This window comes from Pelecanus crispus, chromosome 6 (assembly GCF_030463565.1).
Source record: "Pelecanus crispus isolate bPelCri1 chromosome 6, bPelCri1.pri, whole genome shotgun sequence".
Taxonomy (NCBI): domain Eukaryota; kingdom Metazoa; phylum Chordata; class Aves; order Pelecaniformes; family Pelecanidae; genus Pelecanus; species Pelecanus crispus.
In genome coordinates, this window is record NC_134648.1 from 58,133,894 (window position 1) to 58,157,543 (window position 23,650).

Here is a 23,650-nt window from a genome sequence, read left to right on the forward strand (position 1 = left end):
TGATGTTAGAAACACAAAGATTGTAAACAGTGTCCACCAAACCTCGCAGTAACTTCTGCCACTGGTAACACCCAGATGAGCTATTGACTCAATTCTTCTGACTAGTCCAAAGCACTGAGTCACTATGTAACAAAGGTATTAATATAATTAGCTTCTAAATGTTTGCCAGGCTAAATGTCTGTTGAGAAGACAGTGGAACAACATGTAGCAGTACGCGATAAAGCAACTTGAATATTTTCAGTATATACCTCTTGTAAGCATTTCAAAAGGAGCCCTTGGTCCTCCAGACTCCAGGGGCAGCTTCAATGGGTATCATTGTGCCCCTGTTTAGTTTCTGTCAGCCGTTTGGAACAGGAAGGCTCCAGAGCATCTGTTCTTCCCAGCAGATCAACATCAGCTTCCTGTGATGGCTGGAGACTTCTGGATTACAGTTCTTACTAATTTCTAAACTCAGTGGCATCTGGGAAATGTGAATGGTGGTGTTACCACTCGCCTACAAAGAGCTCATCAGAAGATACTAGGATTCAGCAGCTGTGTCAGTCATGTAGAGAAGATCTTGCACCTTAGAAGGGTTTTTTAGCCTTCATATTTATTTGGAGTGCAATTTAATGGCTGTTGTTGCTTAAAGCAAGATTTCAGCCCTCTGAGTTAGTGTATCTCCCACCTATATTTTGCTTAAAATTCAGCAAGAGTTGTGAGCTAGAAGTCTTTGCTTTTTACCACTAGCAATTTTTTACCTTTGTGGCAGGGCATTTGGGCTGTGTAGCTTTTCTTATAAGTTGCTGACTCTGGGGTCCTGCCAAATTCAGAATCCTTGGAGAAACATCTGCCTACCACAGACAGAGGAGCTCTTCATCTCCCAGTTCTGATCTCAGTGGCATCACAGTTCCTGAATCCATTCATTTAGACCTGTTTCCCACTTCAAGCATTTTGTTAGAATAAAACAAACAAACGTAAACCAACCAAAGCCTAGAACTCGTTATACTAGCTAGAATGTGACATCTAGTGGCTTTAATGAATATTACATAGGACCTTGAAGGTCTTTACCTGTGACTAAACAAGCTGCGTGTAACTGGAGCTTGCCTAATAATTGTCTTATTTTTTTAAATTAAGTATATCCAAGTCATCTCAAGTAGTACCTTCTCATATGCGTGACTTGTGACACTAAACAGATATTTTTAGAGGACTTGAACCTGTTTCAGAGCTTTGTATTTCAGTGAAGTATAGCATTCAGTGCCAAACTGTGGTTTGTCTCCACAAGCAGCTACCGCAGAAGCTACTGCGAGGTAAATGGAAGAAAATCCTATGTGTTACATTCTTCTTAAGGGAGATGATAAATAGCACCTCCCGTGCTTCCACAAGAGACAGGTTTTTCCTGCTGGGAGCCGGAAATTACAGCATCTCTTCTCCTGGGGCACGTTTGCAGTCTGTCCAGAGCAATACTGGGAGCTGCTGCTCTTAGGGTACAGTCTATCATGGTACTGCCCAAGTAAACCAAGTGTGGGAGCTCTTATGCTATCTGTAATGTCTTCTAATTTTGATGTTTCTCATGATTACTAACAAGCTGTTGCATTCAGCTGAGTTGAGATAGTTTTTATTACAAAGTTTTATTTTCTAAGTAGATAGATAAAAACACATACACAGATACAATACACTGATGTTATTAACTTGTCATCCCTTTATATGATGCTTTGCTTATATAATCGAAGATTGGCTAACTGTTCTTAGTTTTATGTTTCTGAAATATTATAAAGATGATAACAAAATATGCTCCCCCCCCACCCCCCCCCCAAAAAAAAAAGTAGATCCCAAATCTGGGCATTTATTCCCCCTGCTGGTAAATGCAGGTTCTTTTACACAGTGTTATGTTAATATATCATGTCTTGGATCTTTACAACATGACAATTATTTAACAATTTTGTTTCACCTTTAAAAATTCAGTGTGATTGGTCCTAATTTAAAAGATTTTCTTGAAAGCTTTTCTCCTTAAGGTGATTTAAAAATCTTTTTCTTTTGTCTGTATAACCATCCTCAACACTGATCTAAGCAGTAACTTTTTACATAAACAGCCAGGACAGGCAAATTTATGACATTATGCAGTAATGGTCAGCAAAAAATATGTGGGTTGATCGTGATGTGTGGTTAGGCAAACATTTAGATAGTTCATGGATTTATTTTTTTTTTAAATTGTATATCAAAATGAAAGTAAAGCAATTGTATAATCACTGATCCAGCATTTCCCACTTCTTTAGGCAAAGGCAAATATAATGCAATTTAAAAATACCTTCAATGAATTTCAGAGTTATTTTTCTTGGAAATAGAAAGTTGAAACATGAGTTATCCTGTTTACTTCATTGATTTACTTCCAATTTTTTAACTCCTAAAAATTTTTTAGAATTTCAGTTCAAATGTAGACAGATCAATTCTGATGAAACAGTGAAAGAAATATTATTATTAATTATATAATAATATTATTGAAAGAAATATTAGCAATATGACTTATGAAACCACAGGATATGCAACAATTGATCTGGCTAAAAATTTAAAATAATATAATTTACACACTTTGTATATTCAGTACACAAGTACTCAAGTTTCAGGTTAAGCCAGTATCCCATTTGCAGTACCATGTTTTCATAAAAACTTTCTTGTTGATTTCACTTCACAGAACAAACATAAATTTTCAACTTATGTTGTTGCCTCAGGACATCAGTATGGAGCTGGAGAAGGAGTCTTGCACTACTTTTTTAAGGTAGACATCCAACTATTTTTGAAGGTTCATTTAATTTCTAGGGGCAAACCACACTAGAATTGAATGCACTTTTAGTAGCTTTGGTATCATAAGCTTAATGCTTTTGTGAACAAAACTGATTATTTGATCCCTTTGAAATGGTTAGCTACAGCGGAAGTGTTTTCCACTTTTTTGGCTCTATATTATAGTTTTTTAGTTTTTTCCATAGTTTTTGAACAGTATCTCCATATGTACTTTACAGTGAGAACATGTGTGTCATATCAATAGAATCGGAAAAATGTCTGTCTTCTCAACATTATATTCTCTTCTTTTCCAAGCTTTTCTTTTATTTGGGATACAAAATAACATTTGTCAAGATCAAAGAATATTCTTTTAAAAAAAAAAGGTTCTTTTTTTTGTAGGCTGCCAATCAGTATTTCCAAGAATTGTTTCCTTTTCTGCAGTTCCATTAATCATTCAAGAAATTGAATTTTAAATCCTGAATATATACAGATTTGCCTAGTAAAGAAATGCTTCTTTTTTAGCTCTAGTTACAAATAATCTTTTTCTCCTCACTTCATTCTACATTTGTATTTTCAGATAGGTTGGCTTAGTGAGACTCCTACAATACCTGTTTTTGGAGATGGAAACAATTTTATTCCAACTATTCATGTTCTTGATTTAGCAGCGTAAGTAAAAAAAAAAAAAAATTTCCCTGGACAATAATTCATACCTAGCTAGATAACAAATCCAAATCTACTAGAGAGTACTGAGACTTTTAAATAGGGGTGGGTGGGTTTAAGAACACTCTTTGGCCCTTCTTACTGAGTCAGAGACTTCAATTTCTTTAGTACTAGATATGCCTTCTGGAAACCTTATCTGACTGTGACACTGGTCCTATGCTTTTAAAAAATTACTAGCAATGCTTGATCTAGGGTGTGATACCAGTTAACTGGCACAGAACTGGAAATGGATCGTGGACTCTATAGCAGGCTAAGTTAATATCTTCTACAGATGTTACTTTTTATCCCTTGAACGTCTTTCCAAATAAAATATCTAGCTGTGCTTCTTTATTAAGGCAAATATATATGAAAATGTCATGCGCTGAAAAGTTCTGCAAGATTTTACAAACTCTTTGTATTGTTTCTGAAATGCATTTAACAATGACACCCAGTATTGCTTCTCTAACTACTGGCCTTGACTGTACTTGCTATGTTTCAGTGTGTTACAAAATATAGCAGACCACAGGCCAAGGTCTCACTATATACTTGCAGTAGATGTATCTATGCACACTCTTCAAGAATTAGTAAAGGTAAGAGATTTGATTCTTTTTTTTTTTTTTTTTCAGGTATTTTTAACATTTTGAAAGCTATACATTTTACTGAAGTAGAAGTTCCTAGGTGTTCCTGAATTATCTTGTGTAGTAAATGGTGTAGAAAATTACTTTGAAATCCTCCAAGACTTCTGTCCTTTGACCAAAATACATTACTTGGACCTGATTTTGCAGAACTAACTTTTACAGTATCATCATTAACTTAAGTAGGAATTTTACCTAAGAAAGTTCTGGTGAATTGCTATGGTATTCACGGTACTGTAATTAGATACTCAAAGTCTTTAAGATGTTTTTTGCTTCATTTTGTAGGAAGATATCCATTTTTCCAAGCATTTTGAAATTAAATCTAGAAATAGTCTTGATGACACTGTTGAACTATACACTGATAATGAGAATCAACTAAAACAATGCAATAGGAGACGTGCTCATGTATCACAGAATCATAGAATCATTTAGGTTGGAAAAGACCTTTAAGAGCATCCAGTCCAACCATTAACCTAACATTACCAAGTCCACCACTAAACCAGTTAAGGGTAGAGTAGCAATTTCATGTTTCCTGGCTTGGTGGCTGGATTAGTTATAATGAAAGTAAAAACTAGGAATCATTAAGATTGGAAAGGACCTCTAAGATCATCAGTCCAATCATCAACCCAACACCACCATGCCCACTAAACCATGTCCCCAGGTGCCACGTCTACCCATTTTTTGAACGCTTCCAGGGATGGTGACTCCACCACCTCTCTGGGCAGCCTGTTCCAATGCTTGACTACCCTTTCCATGAAGAAATTTTTCTTAATATTCAATCTAAACCTCCCCTGGCACAACTTGAGCCCATTTCCTCTCATCCTATCGCTTGTTACTTGGGAGAAGAGACCAACACCCACCTCACTACAACCTCCTTTCAGGTAGTTGTAGAGAGCGATAAGATCTCCCCTCAGCCTCCTCTTCTCCAGGCTAAACAACCCCAGCTCCCTCAGCCGCTCCTCATAAGCCCTGTGCTCCAGACCCTTCACCAGCTTCGTTGCCCTTCTCTGAACACGCTCCAGCACCTCAATGTCTTTCTTGTATTGAGGGGCCCAAAACTGGACACAGTATTTAAGGTGCGGCCTCACCAGTGCCAAGTACAGGGGGACAATCACATCCCTGTTCCTGTTGGCCACACTATTCCTGATAGGCCAACAGCATCCTGGCTTGTTCTTGGCCACCTGGGCACACTGCTGGCTCATGTTCAGCCAGCTGTCTACCAACACCCCCAGGTCCTTTTCGGCCAGGCAGCTTTCCAGCCACTCTTCCCCAAGCCTGCAGCGTTGCATGGGGTTGTTGTGACCCAAGTGCAGGACTCGGCACTTGGCCTTGTTCAGCCTCATACAGTTGGCCTCGGCCTGTCAGTCCAGCCTGTCCAGATCCCTCTGCAGGGCCATCCTACCCTCGAGCAGATTGACACTCCCACCCAGCTTGGTGTCATCTGCAAACTTACTGAGGGCGCACTCAATCCCCTCATCCAGATCGTTGATAAAGATATTAAACAAGGCTGGCCCCAAAACAGAGCCCTGGGGAACACTGCTTGTGACTGGCCACCAACTGGACTTAACTCCATTCACCACAACTCTCTGGGTTTGGCCACCCAGTCAGTTTTTTACCCAGTGAAGACTATGCCCATCCAAGCCATGAGCTGCCAGCTTCCTAAGGAGAAAGCTATGGGAGACAGTGTCAAAGGCTTTGCTGAAGTCCAGGTAGATCACATGCACAGCCTTTCCTTCATCCACCAGGCGGGTCACCAGGTCATAAAAGGAGATCAGGTTGGTCAAGCAGGACCTGCCTTTCATGAACCCATGTTGTCTGGGCCTGATCCCCTGGTTGAGCTGCACATGCCTGTAGATTGAGCAAATGTTACATAAGGACCAAACATAACAGCCCAATATTTTTGGTTGTGTCAAAGAGTGTTTCATGGAACAGTGTGTTAGGGAGCTCACAAGATGATGCAACATTTGTTTTGCTTTAGGTAAATATACAGGCTCTCACTGAAAAGTTAATAGTTGAAGAGCCATTCTGCGTAAGTGACCATAATGCAGTTAACATTCCTATGGAAGAAGCAAAGGTCAAACTAACTTTCGCAGCTATGGTCAACCATAGGAAAGAGCATTATATAAAAATGAACGCATATATATAAAGACATTAAAAATACTAAGTCCTTAGAGGAGAAGGGTAGAGACTATTGAAACTTACATTATTAGCCATGTAAGGCCATTGCAGGCTGCTTATTAAGGAAAGTTTGGGAAAGAGAAAATGAAAATTAGCATGGTTAAACTGTAGGTTGAAGAAAACAAGATGTGAGACTTCAGAAAGTTACAGTTATGTCCAGATGAAGAAAATAGAATAGAAAAGATCATGAAATCTGGTTGGGTAAGTGAAAAAACACTTGAAGATCAACTGTCAGGAAAGACTCAAAATGTATATCCTTTTTTCAAACACTGAAAGAACAAAAAGCCTGCCAGAAAATCTGTAAGGCAAATTGATGACTATGGTGTAAAAGGAGCACTTAGAGAAGACAAGGCCACAGCAGAGATGCTTTGTATTAGTGGGCATGGGTAAGAATTTGGAAGCATCTTAATGCTGCAGGATCTCTTCGTGGATAACTTGTTAGAGGATCTGTATAAAACTAGAGTAACTGTAGAAAAGATTACAGAATGAACCCACAAAATGAACACTAAGAAACCACTAGAGTCTTACGGTATTCAGTGAAGAGGTCTGAAATAGCTCAAGGACGAAATAACTCTGAGTTGCTAATTCACTCATACAACCTGCTGTTTAGCACAATCCTGGCACTTGAAGGCTGGAGGATGATAAATGAGGTGCTAATGTAAAAAGGGAGGTTCCTGAAATGTTTTGGGAATTACAGGCCAATATGCCTAATACCATTGGCTAATAACCGGGTACATTATTAGGCATTATAATAAATTAAATGCATTAAAGGACACCCAGATAGATACTATCTGTTTGGGAAGAGTCAATGTGACTTCTGTAAAATACTTTCCCAAGAAATACTTTCCAAAAAAGTACTTTCAAATACTTTGGAAACCTCCTGAAGTTCTTTAATATGACCAGGAAATGTTGGATAAGGGTAAACAAGCTGATGTAGTCTACTTGAATTTCCCACATGCTTTCAAAGAAGTACTTCACCAAAAGCTGTTGAGAAGCAGCTAGGCACCCTAAGAAAAGTGGTTGGGTCCTTTCATGGGTACGTGATTGTTTAGAAATGGGAAATAGAGGGCAGGAGTGAGTGTACAGTTCTTGTAGAGACAGGAAGTTGCCAGTGGAGAGTGTTGCAGGGAGCACTGCAGAGAGCTATCTCGGCAGAGAGCTGCCCTGGCTCAGGGCAAGTCTGGAAAGGTACATGGGAGAAAAATAGCTTGAGAGTTACTTAAATAGACAGCAGCTATTTCTAATTTAGGAAGTCTCTGAGCTGACAATAGCTGAAGATTAGAAGAGTATCTGGAAGGAGAATCATATATGCTTTTCCCATTCTTATTTTAATTTAGGCATCCACTAATTGACATTGTTGGAGACAGAATGCTTGAATATATGTAGATTTGATCTGACACGCTATATCAATTTTTATGATTTTATGGAATCTAGTGGGGTTTTAGGTTAATTTTAAAGGGCTTGCAGGGGTAACTAGCAACTTCTGTCTAATGATGAAAGGAAAATGGCAATGTGGAGAGTTATTAGTGGCATTGATATGAAAACCCTTCCTGATTGTTAACAGAATTAAATACTTCAAGAACCTGAAGTGAACATGCTGGAAAATAAAATAGGTCTCCAAATAATGCTTAAGCAGTAGGAAATTGTACATAGATTTAAGAGCTTTGGAACACTTTTCTGTGGTTTTGGGTTGGTTGGTTGTTTTTTTTTTTAATTGCAAGTACTAACAAGGAAGTGGCATATAGCAAAACAAAGGTGTTTAACATTAAAGTTAATATACTGTTCTTTGATCTGTCTATTTCAAAACAGTATACTGATTTTTTTCAGGTATAGAATAACATAAAATTTAAAGCACATATTTTATCCACAGAAATCCTGTACAATTTTACAATTTTTTCTAAGAATCTGATTTGGTAAGTGTTTTGTGGTTTGTTTTTTTTTTTTCCCTTGATAGTGTATCAGTAAAAATGTTGGACCAGGAAAAATTGAGAAGATTCCAAAAGAAAATGCATTCCTGAGCAAAGAGTTAACAGTTTGTACTTTTTTTCCTTTTATTACTTAAGGAAAGGATGTAAACTTAAAAGTATAATATAATGAAACATATAATTTCTTTTTTTGTTTCACCAGAAAAATTTAACCCTAAAACATGCCTAAAAATACATACAATGAGTTTAAATTTAGAAAATAAACAAACAAAAAATTAACCATCATAGACTGTTTTGAGGAGTTACATCCTGATTTAGAAAAGCAGTGGAGCAGTGTTGTTACTGTCATACTGGAGCACTCTAACAAAACCTACACTAAATGATAAAAATAACAAAAAAAGTTAATAATGAAGTGCTACTAAGGCTGATGAACACAGTGTACAAAAATTATGTTGTATTCATCTATTTATCTGGAATAAACTGTTCATAGGAGAAATAAACAAATTGCAACCTTGGTAGTTTTAAGATGGTACTTGATAAATTTATGAAAGAGGTTATTTCCTGCAATTATATGAAACCTTTGTATTGTACAGAGCAATTGTTTAATGTTTGATATTCTAATAGCTCATGAGAATACTCAAATACAAATATACGTTGAAAATGTTTATATTTTAAAAAAGCTTAAAATGTCTGTTTTGCTTTGTGCGCAAACCTTCTTTCCCTATGCTTTAATTCCTTCTATTCTTATCCCTCCATTCTTGTCTCTAGTTTAAGCTAACAGTGTCTTAACAGTGTCTTAGCTTAAGTCTGTAAATAAATGTAGCCTTGCTCCCTCAGCAAATGCATTTGGATATGTTGCTTGTGAACCTGCGAATGGAATCTATGATTCTGAAAGAGACTTTCAATATTAAGTGGGTTGCTCAGGCAGGACTGGTGGAGAACATTGAACAAATCGTCAAGGAATACAAGCAAAGTCGAGGATTACTGGTAATGGTTTGGTGTACGCTCTTTTAAAGTGTGCCTTTCTTTTTTTTCCCAATAGAAATGGTTATATAAACACAAGCTTTAATTTCTTCAAGTAAAAATACATGGAAGACTGATACAGATGCAAAATAAGTGAACATAGGAACTGAAAATTAAATTGAAGAAGTTAAAAAAGGGGAAATATTAATTAAAACAATAATCATTAAGTTTTATTTCTTTTATGCCTAAACCTGAAACCCTGTAAATGCAAATAAGCTTCCTGATGGAGAAGCTGCTGTTCTGAAACTAGTTTCTGTATGCAATACATGTCATTCCTGGCATATTTTGCTTCAAGAACACAATAAGCATACCTTTTATTTAAGCTTTTTTATAATAGCCAGTAGTTAGGTCTTTTGTGTCCTTCTTTATATTTAGTGAGCCAGGATATTCAAGTGCAATGTAGCTTTCTTTTTTATGCTGCTCTGTTCTGTAATGTACTGAGCAAACTTGCTGTTTCCTGTGTTAGCTTAATATTTAGAAGTTCTGTATTCAAATGTATAGGAAAGGTATTGAAAGGTGCAGAAAAATGCTTGCATACATTCAAGTATTGATTGGTATGATAAAGCTGTTCAGCATGTCTAAATCTTGTTCAAACTTTGAACAAGAGTTCAGGAGCTGTAAAACAAAATACAACTAGTATCGTTTGAGGTTGGTTGTTAGAAGTCCCTGTGTACCTCTGAAAGGATTATCAGACCTGTGTTTGGGTTAAACTACTGCATCTGAGTTACGTATGCGTGTAATTCAAAAAATTCAGTACAAAACAGAAACATATCAAGTGGCAAGGAGAGGGAAGGCTAGCTAGACCTCTGTCCCTGTCACTATTCTATTAAATTTGCAGAGTTTGCACTGTCAGATTTACTGAATTAAGATAGGCAGTTAATGACGTATGATTTTGAGTTTGTTGCATAATATATTTAATAAGTATATACTGGAATCTTAATTACACTTACTTATCCACCAGCCAGGTAGGCTGAAATGAGAAATCGATAATACCTTAAGATTGTGATGGATCTGAAATTTCTGAGGTCAAAATAACCATTGTGATGACAGCAACTCTACCTCAGTTGGGAAATAAGAGCTATTGCATGTGTATAGTAGAATATCTTCCACCTCATTCCAAAATTCACTGGATCCTATCTATGGGGTTGTGTTTCATCTCTTTTGCTCATTCAAACACTAATAGTGCCACTGTAAGTTGTTCTGTGAGTCTACTAAATAGGAGCGTGCTTTTCTCCGATGGTAAAGTTGTACATTTTAATTAAGTAACTGTGTTACTCAAAGCCTGTGGATGATATAGGAGATATTCAGTGAGAAATAAATAAATGAATAAAACTAAAATCTATTTTCAGTTTTAATTAGAATAATTGTTATTTCCTATTAGTTATAGTAAAAAGATTGTTCCTTTTGCATAAAAACATCCATATTGTTTGAATGATGTTATATCTTTATTTTTTTTTCTAGCCTCTCAAAGTTTGCATTCATGGTCCTCCTGGGGTTGGGAAATCTACCATTGCTGAAGAGCTCTGCAAACACTACAAGCTACATCACATTAAGATAAATGATGTGGTTTCTGAAACAATAGCAAATCTGGTATGTTGCTGTTTTCTAATATTGCTATTATTTTAATTTCTGTGATTCTAAAATGTTTGGCATCATTTTAAAATTAATTATAATTCCATTATTTTAGAATGGAAATCTCTTTTGAAAAACTGATAACCTCTGGGGGATGCACTGAGCTCCTCTTAGAGACTGAAGGTTGCACAGTATCTCACTGTCCAGGAGCATATGTGAAATGAATTGTTTAATTTTTTTTCCCTTTTATTACATCTGTGTACAAAAGAAATTTGGCTATGGAATTCCTGAGCCTATTAATATTTCTGATCTTGTCTTCAGGAGAAAATTGTGGCTTCTGAAGAACTGGACACTGACAATGTGGAAGAAGAGGGAGAAGATGATAAAGAGGAGGAGGGTAAAAATGTAGAAGCAGCACACGAGTTATTAGCTAGAATAAAAGAAAGCATGGAGCAGAATGCAGGTAGGAAATACAAAGTACTAAGATGGGATTTAGGTAACTAGTGCAAGCCTATGCAAATGGAAATCAGGAAGAAAATTGGTGCTTTAGAACTTTTAAATCCTATTAAAAGCAAGAATCATGCCCTGTCTGTTTGTATGTACTTTATTTAAAAATCAAATACACTATTTTACATTATGCATTATATATCCTGTATATCAAAAGTGATATATTTTTTTAATACTGTGGTGCTTTTTTAATTGTAGAAGTTCCATCTTTCTACTCCTTTATATATTTTATATAATTCTTTTCACCCTATAATTTGATATGTAAGTAACAATGGTATACTCAGAAGCATTAAATCCTTGGCCAGATTTTTTTTAAAAAATTAATTTTCTTCTCAGAACAGGGAGTGTAATTTATATAATATAAAGTAAAAAGTTAGTGAAGCATATCTTTATCAAATTTTCAAAGACAAGTATTCTAGTAAGAAAAAGAATTAGTGCACTGTCATATGAGATTGTGGGTTTTTTAAGTACCTTATATCTCATTTTGGCCATTTCTAAAAAGTAAATAGTATTTACTGAAGCCTGTAAAGAATTTTAGTCTGCAAATTGAAAAAGGTCCATAAAAGTTGCTATTACTGAAAAGTACTAATTATCATCTACATATGAATAAAGTCATGTAGTTTTTGACTTAGTGCTTAACATTTTCCATGCAGTATAAAGTGATCCCTCTTAAAAATGCATTCTCTTACTAAAGGTTTACCTGATTTGGATCTTGTGTATCTGCAAAGCAATGAACTTGTAACGCACCCAAAAGCTTCAGTAATGAGATTTATGGCAGCATCTCTTCTTGCTTTGTTGTTTAAAATAATAATGCCTTTTAAAATAGTAACATACTTTTATGATTACAATGGTTTATAAATATTTAAGACTTCTAAAAGCCAAAGCAAAATAAAGTAGGAAACTGGAGTCAATGGTTGCAAAAGGACAAAAAATCAGGTCAAACCAAACTTTTTACTCCCACATACTTGCTCAACAAGGTAGGCCAAGTAAATAAACCACTTCATATCTCAATCTATTAATCTGAAAATGAAACTTGTAAAACCTATCTGATGTTTGTTTTGCAAGACTTTCTTGAAGTCTTACTGTTACTTGTAAATACAAAATTAGTTTTGTCACTTTTTTCCTATAAATATTTCTTTGCTGCTTCTATTAAAATCTGATTGCATTATTGTAAACAAAACCTAACTTCATGTTTAGTATCCTTAAAGTTCTAATGTTTATATCCTTGTAAACACAAATGTAATTTTATTTTATAGCTACATGTTTATATTCCATAGATCGTTGACAACATGTAATACACAAATAGTAACTCAAAATACATAATTTTTTTAGGATCTAAATAGAAGTTTCTCTGATAAATGAATTAAAATGTTAGTAAAATAATGTCAGATATCTCTTTTCCATAAACTAGGTACCTATTAACCTTTGTGTCTTAGGTCATCTAGATGATCAGTATGTTGTTAAATTTGTGAAGGATAAGCTCAAATCTATGCCTTGTAGGAATCAGGGATATGTTTTAGATGGGTTCCCGGAGACCTATGACCAGGCAAAAGAACTTTTTAATTGTAAGTACTGCTGCTTTTGTTTTTACTGCTGCCTACTATTGTCATTATCATTATTGTTCTCAGTGCCATAGTAGTTGAAGTGCATCAGCACTGTAATGAGTGCAGTGCAGGATACAAAACAAAGCTGTTTTCACATGATGCTTAACATGTAAGAAGGATTGTAATGCACCTTATTTAATTTAAGCACAAGATAGTTTTCAGACTATCTTTGCTGGCAAAGTACTAAGTAAATGCACAAATATGGAGGATGCTTTCTTGTTCTGTGTTGGTTTATTCCACTCCAGCAAGCTCTAAGGCAGAATTTCTTCATAATATTTAAGGGCTGCTTAATGAGGCAATCCAGCCAGTGCACCAACACATGTTTTGTAAGTCAGATTGGAGTGGGTATATTAGATCAGCTACAGTAGATACGACTTCAGAGGAGCTCTGTGACATACGTTTCAAATTGTGAGCAAGCACTGTCCATGCATTAAGACCAAGAATCATCTCCATATGTAAACTACATCATAATGTTTGAAGGAAAACAAAAGCCAGTCTTGTTCAGCTTAATATGCCAGGCTGTAAATTGTCATGCTCAGCTGATGCTCTACAGGGAGTTTTACCGACTATTCACAATAGAAGACACTTAGTGGCAGAAACCATTTTAACCATACTACTGTAAAACATTTCTACTTGCTGTTCTGAGCCCTGTCTCTGTTTTTGACAGAATAATGTATTTGGCAGGAGGAGAGGCCAGGGTCAGGACAGCAGTATGGACACATTTTAAAATTGTGTATGCATATGCATACTTCCGCGGTATAGGCAAACAACTATTAGTGTCCCAAGGTAGAATTCTGTGGTGGCTGGCAGCACAATTTGCTTACTGATTTCTCTAAACTGGTGTCCAGGTTAGATTAATTGCCAGTAATTAGTATAATTTCAATATAGGCAAACCTGTGTTTTTACTGGGCACATTTTTAGCAAATATAATTATATTGTTGCTTCAAATGAAAACGTCAGTCACTTCTTACTTTTGTTTTAGTGGAAAGTGAAGATGAACAAGAAGAAATTAAAGGCAAAATACCTAAATGTGATAAATTAATCACACCTGGTAAGTTTGATAGATTTCTTTTTTAAATAAACAGAGGGGTTTTCAAGCACTGCCACCACCACCGAGAAGTCTAAAATATCACTCCATCTGTTCATATTTAATTTAATATAAAATAAATATGTAATTCATGTAATGCTACTGCCCTTTTATTTGAAAGTGAACAATTAATCAAAATGAAGGTTTTGGTTCAGTTTGTGGGTGTTTTATTCTTTTTTTTTTCTTTTTGTGAAAATGCCATCAACTGTTGGCTGATAACGATAGTAGTGGCTGCCTTTGTTGTGATTACAGCAGCTATTAATGGAATAAACATGAACTCCTGAACTTGGCATATTAAAAAACCATAAGTTTATCTTTAGTGTGATATCTTGAAAGATATTACCAAATTCATTTTAATGCATCAGTTAAGTTGGGAATTAAAATGGAGTGGTTTTCATCTACGCAGAAATAGCTTCATCCTGGTGTTTTTGCTATTCTTGATTTCTTTGAAGTATTGATTACATTCAAACTACATATTTGGCATATTTTGCATTACACAATGTGTCTGTTTAAATAGCATAGAGGTTGAATATCTCAAATGCTTAGTGATTCAGTAAATGATAATTTACTGGCTTCAGTGGAAGTGAAGAAAATTCAGAACTTTCTGAAAACTTCCTTAGTTATTCATTCAAAATTCACTTACATGAAGGGGACAAAGGTTTGACTGAAAAAGCAGACTTCTACCAAGTTTGTCACAACTTATAAATTGCTGATTTCTGAAGCAAATAATTTCTGTTATTCAAAAACAAAACCACTTTTAGCCTCCATTTCAAAAGAGGAAATGTGAATTAATTACTATGATGGGCTGGAGAAGTATCACTTTCTCTCCCATAACAAGGACCTCAGGGATGGGATCTGTTTTAAGAAGATACCTTCTCAACCTTGGAGAAAACAACTTGTTTTAGAAAACAGAATGGTCCATAAAGGATTTTTGTTGGTTTAGGGAGATTTTCTTGGGTTTGTTGGGGGGTTTTCTTGGGGGGGGGGGGTGTGAGTTTTTTTTTTGGGGGGGGGGCAGGCAGTTGGGCGTGCAGGCTGTGTCTGTACTTGATTCTGCAAATTTCTCTCTGATGTCAGAAAAATTACTTCCTGGCTTGGCTAAATTAAAAGGTTTCAGTAGTATTGAGTAATGATATTAATAGAAATATCAGAATATATTGTGACAAATTATATGAAGTCATATTTAATAAATACAAAATGATTGTTGAATTAATAAAATACTGCAAGATTCAGCCTAATGAAACTACAAATATGAGAATTCTGAAGTGAAGAAAGGAGACAGGGTGTTTTGTGGATCCTTGAAAGATTTCTGGTGTTTTTGTCTACCAGTAGTACTAAAATTACATTGATACTAAATGTTATGGCATGTGGTGGTATTGTATCTTTAATGTACTATTTGATTTTTTTTTTTAATTTACTTTAATTCAGCAAATACACCTTTATTTGTGAGGTTACAAATCACAATACAGGGTGACGACTTTTGATGACTTGACAAACAAGTCAGTTGTTAAATATTCCAGTGTTACTTGCTGCTTTGGCTGCCCCATTCATAAGAATTTTTTTTCCTCCTATGCTTACTACATGTATTGGTTGTATGATAGCTTTGTCAGAAAACTTGGACTACCCCTCATTGCTGTTCTTAAGATTTTTGTGCTGCTTATTGCAAGAATAGTCTTGTTGATAGTGCTAAGAAAAAAACTGGTGAAATTGGAATAGGTAGCTTCTTTACAGACATGTGTCTTAATATTGTTGGATTGCTCTAACTGAGGAAGTTGAATATAAACATTTGATAATTAAATTCTCTATAAAGATATATACCATTCACATCTATTTATGTTCAATTGTGGTTTAAAATTTATTATTAACAGAAAATAGGTAAGAAAGAGGAAAAGCAATAATATATGGGCGTTGACAATGTGTTCTTCTTCACAGAATTTGTTATTTCTTTGACTGCATCTGATGAATTCCTTATAAACAGAATAATAAAACTGCCAGAGAGAATTGTTGCTGGAACTCATTATACCCAGGACCGGTTCCTGCAATCTCTGAACCTTTTCAGAGCGTTAAACACAGACGATACGACTGTTCTCAACTATTTTGATGAACTTGAAATACATCCTCAGTTTATTGGTATGAAATAATAAAATTAGTAGATAAAATATGAATAAAAAGATTTTATTGTTACAAATTTAACACTTGTGAAGGTCATAGTAAGTGTACATATATAAATAATACTTTAATGTTGTAGAATACAGATACAACAAGTATTTAATTATATACGTGCAAAAATATCTGTATACTCATAATGATTCTGAATTGTTCTCATACAGTTAACCTGTTTTAAAAAAAGGGTGTTTAGTTGTTCATTTTTGTAGGTTCAATGATCAAAATAATTTTCTCACTTAGGTTACAGACCTCTGCGCTGGCATCCTTCCAGATTGGTGTAATAGTATATTTTCATGGACTTTCAATATTCTAGTTGCTTATATTTTTCTTTAGACTTATCCTCAGATGCCATGACAATATATGGGTAATCTGTAATTGATGAAGCATGAAAGAAAATGATTAGACATTAAAGGTGGAAGGCTAGGACTGAATCTGTTTTGCACTATACCTGTATGTGAGAAAATTTGTCTTCCCTACACACTATCTAGAAAATTGTGGTCACTGGGAAATCTTGAGAAGATTACTATAATCTGATTATTCAAAAACTGTGAGATCAGGGTGACAGCATTCTTAAGAAAAATATTTTAGTTGGTTTTTTTTTTTTGGGGGGGGGGGGGGGGGGTGGAACCCTGCAACTAAAATGAAACTGCTGATATTTAGAATGTCCATTTGAGATGAGTTATGAGATGTAATTTGTTGAACAGCCTCAGTCATAATTGATTTTCTCAGGTTTTTTTTATTTAATGTCAGTCATGGAGATTATCTTGAGAATAATACCATACATGTGTTGTTAGGAAGTGTAGCAGTGGAAAAAAATTGTGTGTTAGTATAATCATTTTAGAATTGAGGTAATTCTGCTACAGAAAGTAAGTATAAGAAATGGTAAATATTAAGGTCATCAATTGGTCATATTCTTATCTTATATACTCCTGGATAAGCAAGTAGCAGCTCTGTCCAACACCATGTTTTATTTTGGTGGGGACTGTAAAGTGTATGCTCATGGTAGAATATTGCAATGTTTTCTGCTAGGAATTATGCCCAGAGATTACTCTTAAACTCTAGTCCATTCCAAATAAGGAAACTCATTGGCCTACTAATTTTAATTATTGAGGTATCACAACTGTGACATTCGGTACCTTCCAGATGATTTTCACATTCAGTTTGTAGTGTTGATTCTCATCTTCAAAGGAGCATCATCTTTAGGTCCTGTTTATCTCAGGAACTGCCTCTTTACTTATATTCACATTACTGATTGTTACCCACCAAAGTATGCAAGCATATAGCTTTCTGTTGTAAAAGGGTAAGGACAGATTACAAAGATATGACTCAAATTAATCAGTCTTTCTTCCACCTTAATTTTAGAAAATCGTAACATATGGCTTTATGAATTGCTTTTATGATTATTATTTTTTCTGAGTCTGAAATATGATTAGTAAAAGGAGTGGGCTTCAAGATTCTGGAAACCTCACTTTGCTACAGTGACTCACTGCATGAAGTCTGCAAATCAGTTTTCTTCTGTCTTGTTTTTCTCATCTGCAAATTGGGGATGGTGACACAGGCAAGTTAGATCATCTTGTAGAAAGGCATGTTAAAGTTATAACAGCAGTTTCGTTTAAAGATCTTGATTTACGAACTCCTTTTCTGGTGATCTTTCAATTAGCATCAGTGCTAACCTCATTTTTTATTTAAAAGGCATTTATTTTTGAGGATAAATGCAGTTAATTATGACTGCTGTAATATTTGCATGTAATCTTGCTGGGCCATCTAAGAAAAAAATGCAGTCTTTGAGACCTCAAATTCAATGATGAGAGAGTTCTTAGCAATACTTTAAATTACTAGAAAAGTGGTTTGCACTGTAATTTGTATATACAGGTGCAGCTAAAATTGCCAAAACAATGGACTGCTTGACATAGAAAATGTATTATTCTTTTAATTTGGAATACTTCAGGAATGTAAGTCCAGATTTTTTGAAAGAAGAAGCTGTAAAAGAAATTTTATCATGGAGAATTATGTTAGCATTCTCCTCAATTCATTAGCAGATTTTGGACTTCAGGTCCAAATTACAAACACTTAAACTCTTGGAATAATGGTGTTAATATTGGACAGCTATCTTCTGTCTGAATTAGTGATTAGAAAGAAATGGGAAGCATGCTTTGCCAATGGCTTTCAAATTAACTTCATAAAACAGATGACTGTGGAGTAGGGACTACTAGATTCTCATCTAAATTCTGTATTCTACTTGTTTTTTCCCCTTCCTCTGCTTGCTCTCCTTACCCATTTCTGTGCCTTTACATCTCCAGTCCCTTACCACTGAACAAGCCTTTTATCGCTGTATTCTCTGGATACCTGAAATGCCCACTTTTCCTCCTTTCCATGTACATTTCTATACCCTTTCTGCCAGATGCCTCCCCACACTGAATGCATACAGAGTCCAGAAAGCCCTAGAGACAGTCCCCATTTTTCTGTTTTTTCTTTTCATTCTCTTTTTGCAAGTTTAATACGAAAGTAGCCTCCAGCAATTAAAAGGGAGAAGGAATGAAATGAAAGGGAAGGTCTTGCTCAGTCTCTATGATCCTACATGAAGCTACAGATTTGTTTTGTAGATATATTTGAATGACCTTAAATTATCTTAAAAAGGCAAACTATTTTAGCTGAAACTAGTAAAGAAAATCAGATGTAGAAAATTTCATTCTCTGTAGAAAAAAATTGACATTTATAAGCAACCAAAACCAACATCTTATACTTGAAAATTCAAACAACATGAACACCATATATTTTTAGGTCTTGCAGTTATTTACTGATGTCCCTTGATAACTGACAAAAGCCTTCAAAAGTTCTCTCTTGTATTGTTTAAAAGATGTAGCCAAATTTGAAGAACCTGAGAACAGATTTATTCTAAAAGAGATCATCAAAGAAATTGGGGAACCTCGGAATTATGGTTTGACAGATGAAGAAAAGGAGAATTTGGAACGCAAAGCAGCTGAGGAATGCCTTGTCAAAGAAGCTCAAGAAAAAGCTGAACAAGAGCGTAGAGAAGCTGAAGAAAGGGCTGAAAGGATGGCAAATTGGGAAGAGTGGGTAGGTTAATACATATTTTTGGGAAATCATTACTATTTTTGTGTTTTAGATGGCTTCCAGCAATCTCTTATGTAAATACACTTGGAAAGTGTGGCATAAATTCTCTAGTTCCTTATATCATACCTTAGATCTGGGTTGGACTATCTTCACAGTACGTTTTGAGGCCCAACCTGAAGAATGTAATCTTTTTGATTACAGACATAGCATTTTTTTTTGCATGTTGGTATCAGCATGTCTTTAAAATACTTTTATGATACACTTCTTGTTGTTGCTGTGCCGTAGCTCTTGTATTTTACCATTTATAAATATCTAGTATAATCAGTGGTGTTTTTCCATAACCAGTCTTCTAGGACTTTTGCATTTTCCTCACTTTACTTCTAAGCAGCTGGTGAAGTCTTAATTATCTTGCCTTTCAAACAAGATTTTTAACTCAACACTGATGAATATTCCAGTCTGCATTGCAGAAGGGTTTCTGAGCCTGCAAGAGAAACACCTCTGAGAACCGAGTCCTCAGTTCAGTGAGGACTACCTGATGCAGTCTGAAGAATGCTTTTTGTTTGCTAATACTTTAATAAGTACTTGGTATTTAGGCTACCTGACCTCACAGGATTTGCACCTGATGCTTTTTCCTTATTTATTTTGCTACACCTAAGGACATTTTAGGTAAATAACCTGAAATGCATACTATAAGAATGATCTTGTTCACACCCAAAGTCAGGTTGTTTCACCAGAAGGCAGCTTTCTATTGTCTTCTTCTAGAGCTATTTAACAAACTGATCATTCCACAGAGAAGTCCTTTTCTTACATTTGAATGCCCATACTCATCTATGGGGAAATAATACCCTGAAATTACTCACTTTTAAAGAAGCATTTACATTCCTCTGATGTTGGCTTGTGAGTAAGTTTTCTTTGTTATCTCTATGCTTATTTACAGCTTCATTCAACATTGAATAGCATTTTGTGCTCTCTGTAAACTTGTCTAAAAGATTAGTAAGGGTAGTTAACACATTTTTAGCTATATTCAATCCAAAGCCATCTAACTCCCAAGGGAGCAAACTGTGTGCATTATTCAAAGATAAAGTAAGTGTTTAAATAAAATGTGTGCTTAAGTTTATCCTTTTAAATAGGCAGATGCTCAGGAAATCTAAGCAACTATTCATTTGCCCTTGAGACTGTAGATTAGCTGCTGTCTCTGAGTAGTGACCAAAGACCACTTGTGGGATTTATTCAATAGCACTCCTGGACTGAGTGAATAAGGTAAATACCTTTTCCAGATATTGGCATATGGTTTTATCTGAACATTGCTTTTGTGTTATGCCTTGAGTATAGAAAAGCAGTCTTCAGGGTATCATCTGCTTGCTGTATCTATATATGACTCAAGCTACTGGTGAATAAAATGAGAGAAGAGGGGACAATAAAAATGTTTTTGAGTAATCTTCTGGCTAAAACTACTGCAAGTATGCATGCTATTAAGTGCTATTAAATGGAAGAAAAAAAAACTTGCAGCAGTTTTATTTCCTCACCCCTCCTACTTTTTGAGCGTAATCATTGTATTTGTTTTAACCTGAATTCAAGAAAAAATTTAGCTCATGTAAACAGATGTAATTCACTGTGGTTTTAGTTTATTTAACTCTCACCCACCCTGAAAACTGACAGAAATTAAATAAAACAAAGCAAAGAAACAAACAAACAAAACTACCCTTAATTAGTTTAGTGTGGACTTGTTAATGTTAGGTTAATGGTTGGACTGGATGATCTTAAAGGTCTTTTCCAACCTAAACGATTCTATGATTCTATGAAAACCAACACAACTTACAGTTATTTTGAGAGTCAGGGCTCTCTTCTGAGTAAAAATATTCTCCTTCCCCTCCAGTTCAAAGAACACTCAAGAAACCATCTGCATTTGCAACAGTACTAATTTTTTAAGTGATACAGTGTATTCCAACCATTATGCCAAATATCTATGGAAATGGGACCACTGGAAGACTTCAGAATAAACCTCCTTTCAGGTGTTAAAGAGAGAAAAATAAAATAATTCTACTGAGGAGATTTCAGTTGTCATCATGTTCAATTATTTGTCCTCAGTGTGCCCTGTGCTCTAAATTTAATAAGCAGTTTGTAGTTTTTCTTGCCAAGTTGTGAGCTTTAAAGTTTTGTCCACAGCTTCTAACACTAGTTTTTATCTAGGCCACCATTATTATTTAGTCAAGTGATATTTGGTAGATGTTATAAACCTTATTCTTTACAATTTTGTTCATTATTTGTAGAATAAACATCTGGAGGAAGTTAAAAGACAAGAACAAGAGTTATTGGAGGCCCAGTCCATTCCACTACGAAACTATTTAATGAAGAATGTCATGCCAACACTTATGCAAGGGATAAATGAATGCTGTAGGATCAGACCAGATGATCCAGTCGATTTTCTGGTAAATTGATTACATTTTTTTTACTTTAAATATGTTTGAAAAAGCATAATGAAAATATTCACATAGACCCAAAGAATCTCTGTTAACATAAAGACATAAATTGTTTTTCCCCACTGTCATGATAACAATTAATTAACGGATAGTATCTGCAATTCTGGTGAGCAGTAATTGCTGTGAAAACTATAAACCCAGCAACTATTCTTTATAGGATCAATTGATACTGTGTATCAAGTAAGGGCGTAGTGCAGCTTTGCATTTGCAGGGTAAGAACAACTACCAGAATCTGTTTCTCTTTGGTGTATGCACTGTGCACATCTTGTGTACCCTCCCAATTCTGCTGTGACAGAAGCCTGCAGAAGGGGGGACATCACTCTCTATCCTGCTTATACCCCTCTAGGCAGAACAGAACACATTACTGTAATGATGAATGAAAGCTCTTCAGTTATTCCCTTCACAATACACAGATAAATTAATGAGTAAATCCTGTAAGACATTCATAGAATAATTCCAGTTGCAAAGCTCAAGAATTTATCTAGTTCAACTTTTGGCTGAGAGCAGGGTCAGCATTGCATTCAGACAAGAATTCAGATGCTGTAAAGTTATTGCTGTACTGCTGTTCTTCCTGCACATCCTAAGAAAGTTATTAACAAGCGATCACTGTTTTAATGAAAAGAAACATTTTCTTAACCAAGCAAAAGCTTAAAATGAAAGCATCAGTGTTGCATGCCACTTTAGGCACTAAGAAATGTTTAACTGTTTTAACTTTTTTGCTTACTGATGAGTGACAACTACCTGTAGCTGTGGGAACATAAGATCTTCCCTACTAACTGCATAAATTTTAAAGATCTGTGTTTTCTACTCTTACACTCTTCTGGGTCCAGAAATCAGGCCCTGGAGTACTCCCTAGGATTTTTCATGGAGAGACAAATACTGTCATAAATAGCTCACTTGCTGCTTTTGCCCACAATAGAGATGGGGTTACTGCTACCGAGAGGGAGGATGAGGTAGATGGTGTTTTAGATGGTATTTGTGGGGAAGAGGTTTCTCTGACATATCTGCCAGAAATTGCATTTTAGAGCCATTTAATACTTTCTGAGATTTTTTTTAAAGCAATGTTATCCACTATATTTTTGTTATTTTGTGTAAATTTTAAAATTGGAGACTTGAAAATAAGTGTAACTTTGAAACTCTTCTGTTTACAGGCAGAATATCTCTTCAAGAACAGTCCTGATATTGAATGAGATAAACATTAAATCCTAACAGCTGTCAAAATTATGAAGTGGAAATGGAGAATGTTCCTAATGCATTTTAAATAAAAATACTTAGTTTCTGAAATTATTTTTGTTTAGGCTTATTATGTAATCTCCATTTTTATTTCTTATACTTTATTACTATGTTGTATTGGGATTTTAATATTCCTTCTACAAAAGTACCATTTACTGCACGTATTGATTAATACGTTTACCCATCTATATTTCATATGTCCATTTGAAACTGTGAACCATAAGAATCTGTTCTCTCTCTAAAATTTTCTTCCTGGATTTTTTCAGTTACACATTCTATTTAACCAATATATTCTTGTCCTGATCCATAATGGATGTAGGCAGCTAACCTGAGAAACACTTTTATTAAAAAAAAAAAAAAAAAAAAAAGGGCATTTTCACTGAGAATGGAAATAGAAGCAGCAAGTCCTCTTATTTACCCTCCCAGCTCCCAAGAGGCAAAAAGTCACACAAAATATTCTTCTTGTGCTGCACTGAAGACTGACTGGATAAACAGTTTCCCAGCACAGGTATGTCATAAAAACCTGGATTTTTATTTGGTATCAAACAAATGGGTGTAGTTCTCATTTAATTCCCTTCACCATTCAATATTTGATACGTGTTTTTTATAGATTCTGGAAGAATCTAGACTTTGCAGCACATGGCTGTCATTCCCTTTTTTATTGACTTCATATACCTTTCACAGAAACTGGCAATATCTATGCTAACTGAGC

General features: G+C 35.2%; 1 protein-coding gene across 1 annotated transcript in view; it reads left to right on the plus strand.

The window, feature by feature from the left end:
- The window catches only part of AK7 (adenylate kinase 7), a 28,142-nt gene extending 5,247 nt beyond the window's left edge, over positions 1-22,895 (plus strand). Inside the window, exons 6-18 of the mRNA XM_075712643.1 lie at positions 2,669-2,752; positions 3,332-3,420; positions 3,953-4,043; positions 8,221-8,298; positions 9,029-9,178; positions 10,676-10,804; positions 11,108-11,249; positions 12,730-12,858; positions 13,880-13,948; positions 15,917-16,114; positions 19,008-19,228; positions 21,496-21,654; positions 22,857-22,895. Of these exons, the coding sequence (XP_075568758.1) occupies positions 2,669-2,752; positions 3,332-3,420; positions 3,953-4,043; positions 8,221-8,298; positions 9,029-9,178; positions 10,676-10,804; positions 11,108-11,249; positions 12,730-12,858; positions 13,880-13,948; positions 15,917-16,114; positions 19,008-19,228; positions 21,496-21,654; positions 22,857-22,895 (1,578 nt within the window). The remainder of the gene's footprint in view (positions 1-2,668; positions 2,753-3,331; positions 3,421-3,952; positions 4,044-8,220; positions 8,299-9,028; positions 9,179-10,675; positions 10,805-11,107; positions 11,250-12,729; positions 12,859-13,879; positions 13,949-15,916; positions 16,115-19,007; positions 19,229-21,495; positions 21,655-22,856) is intronic.
- Positions 22,896-23,650: the final 755 nt, after the last annotated feature.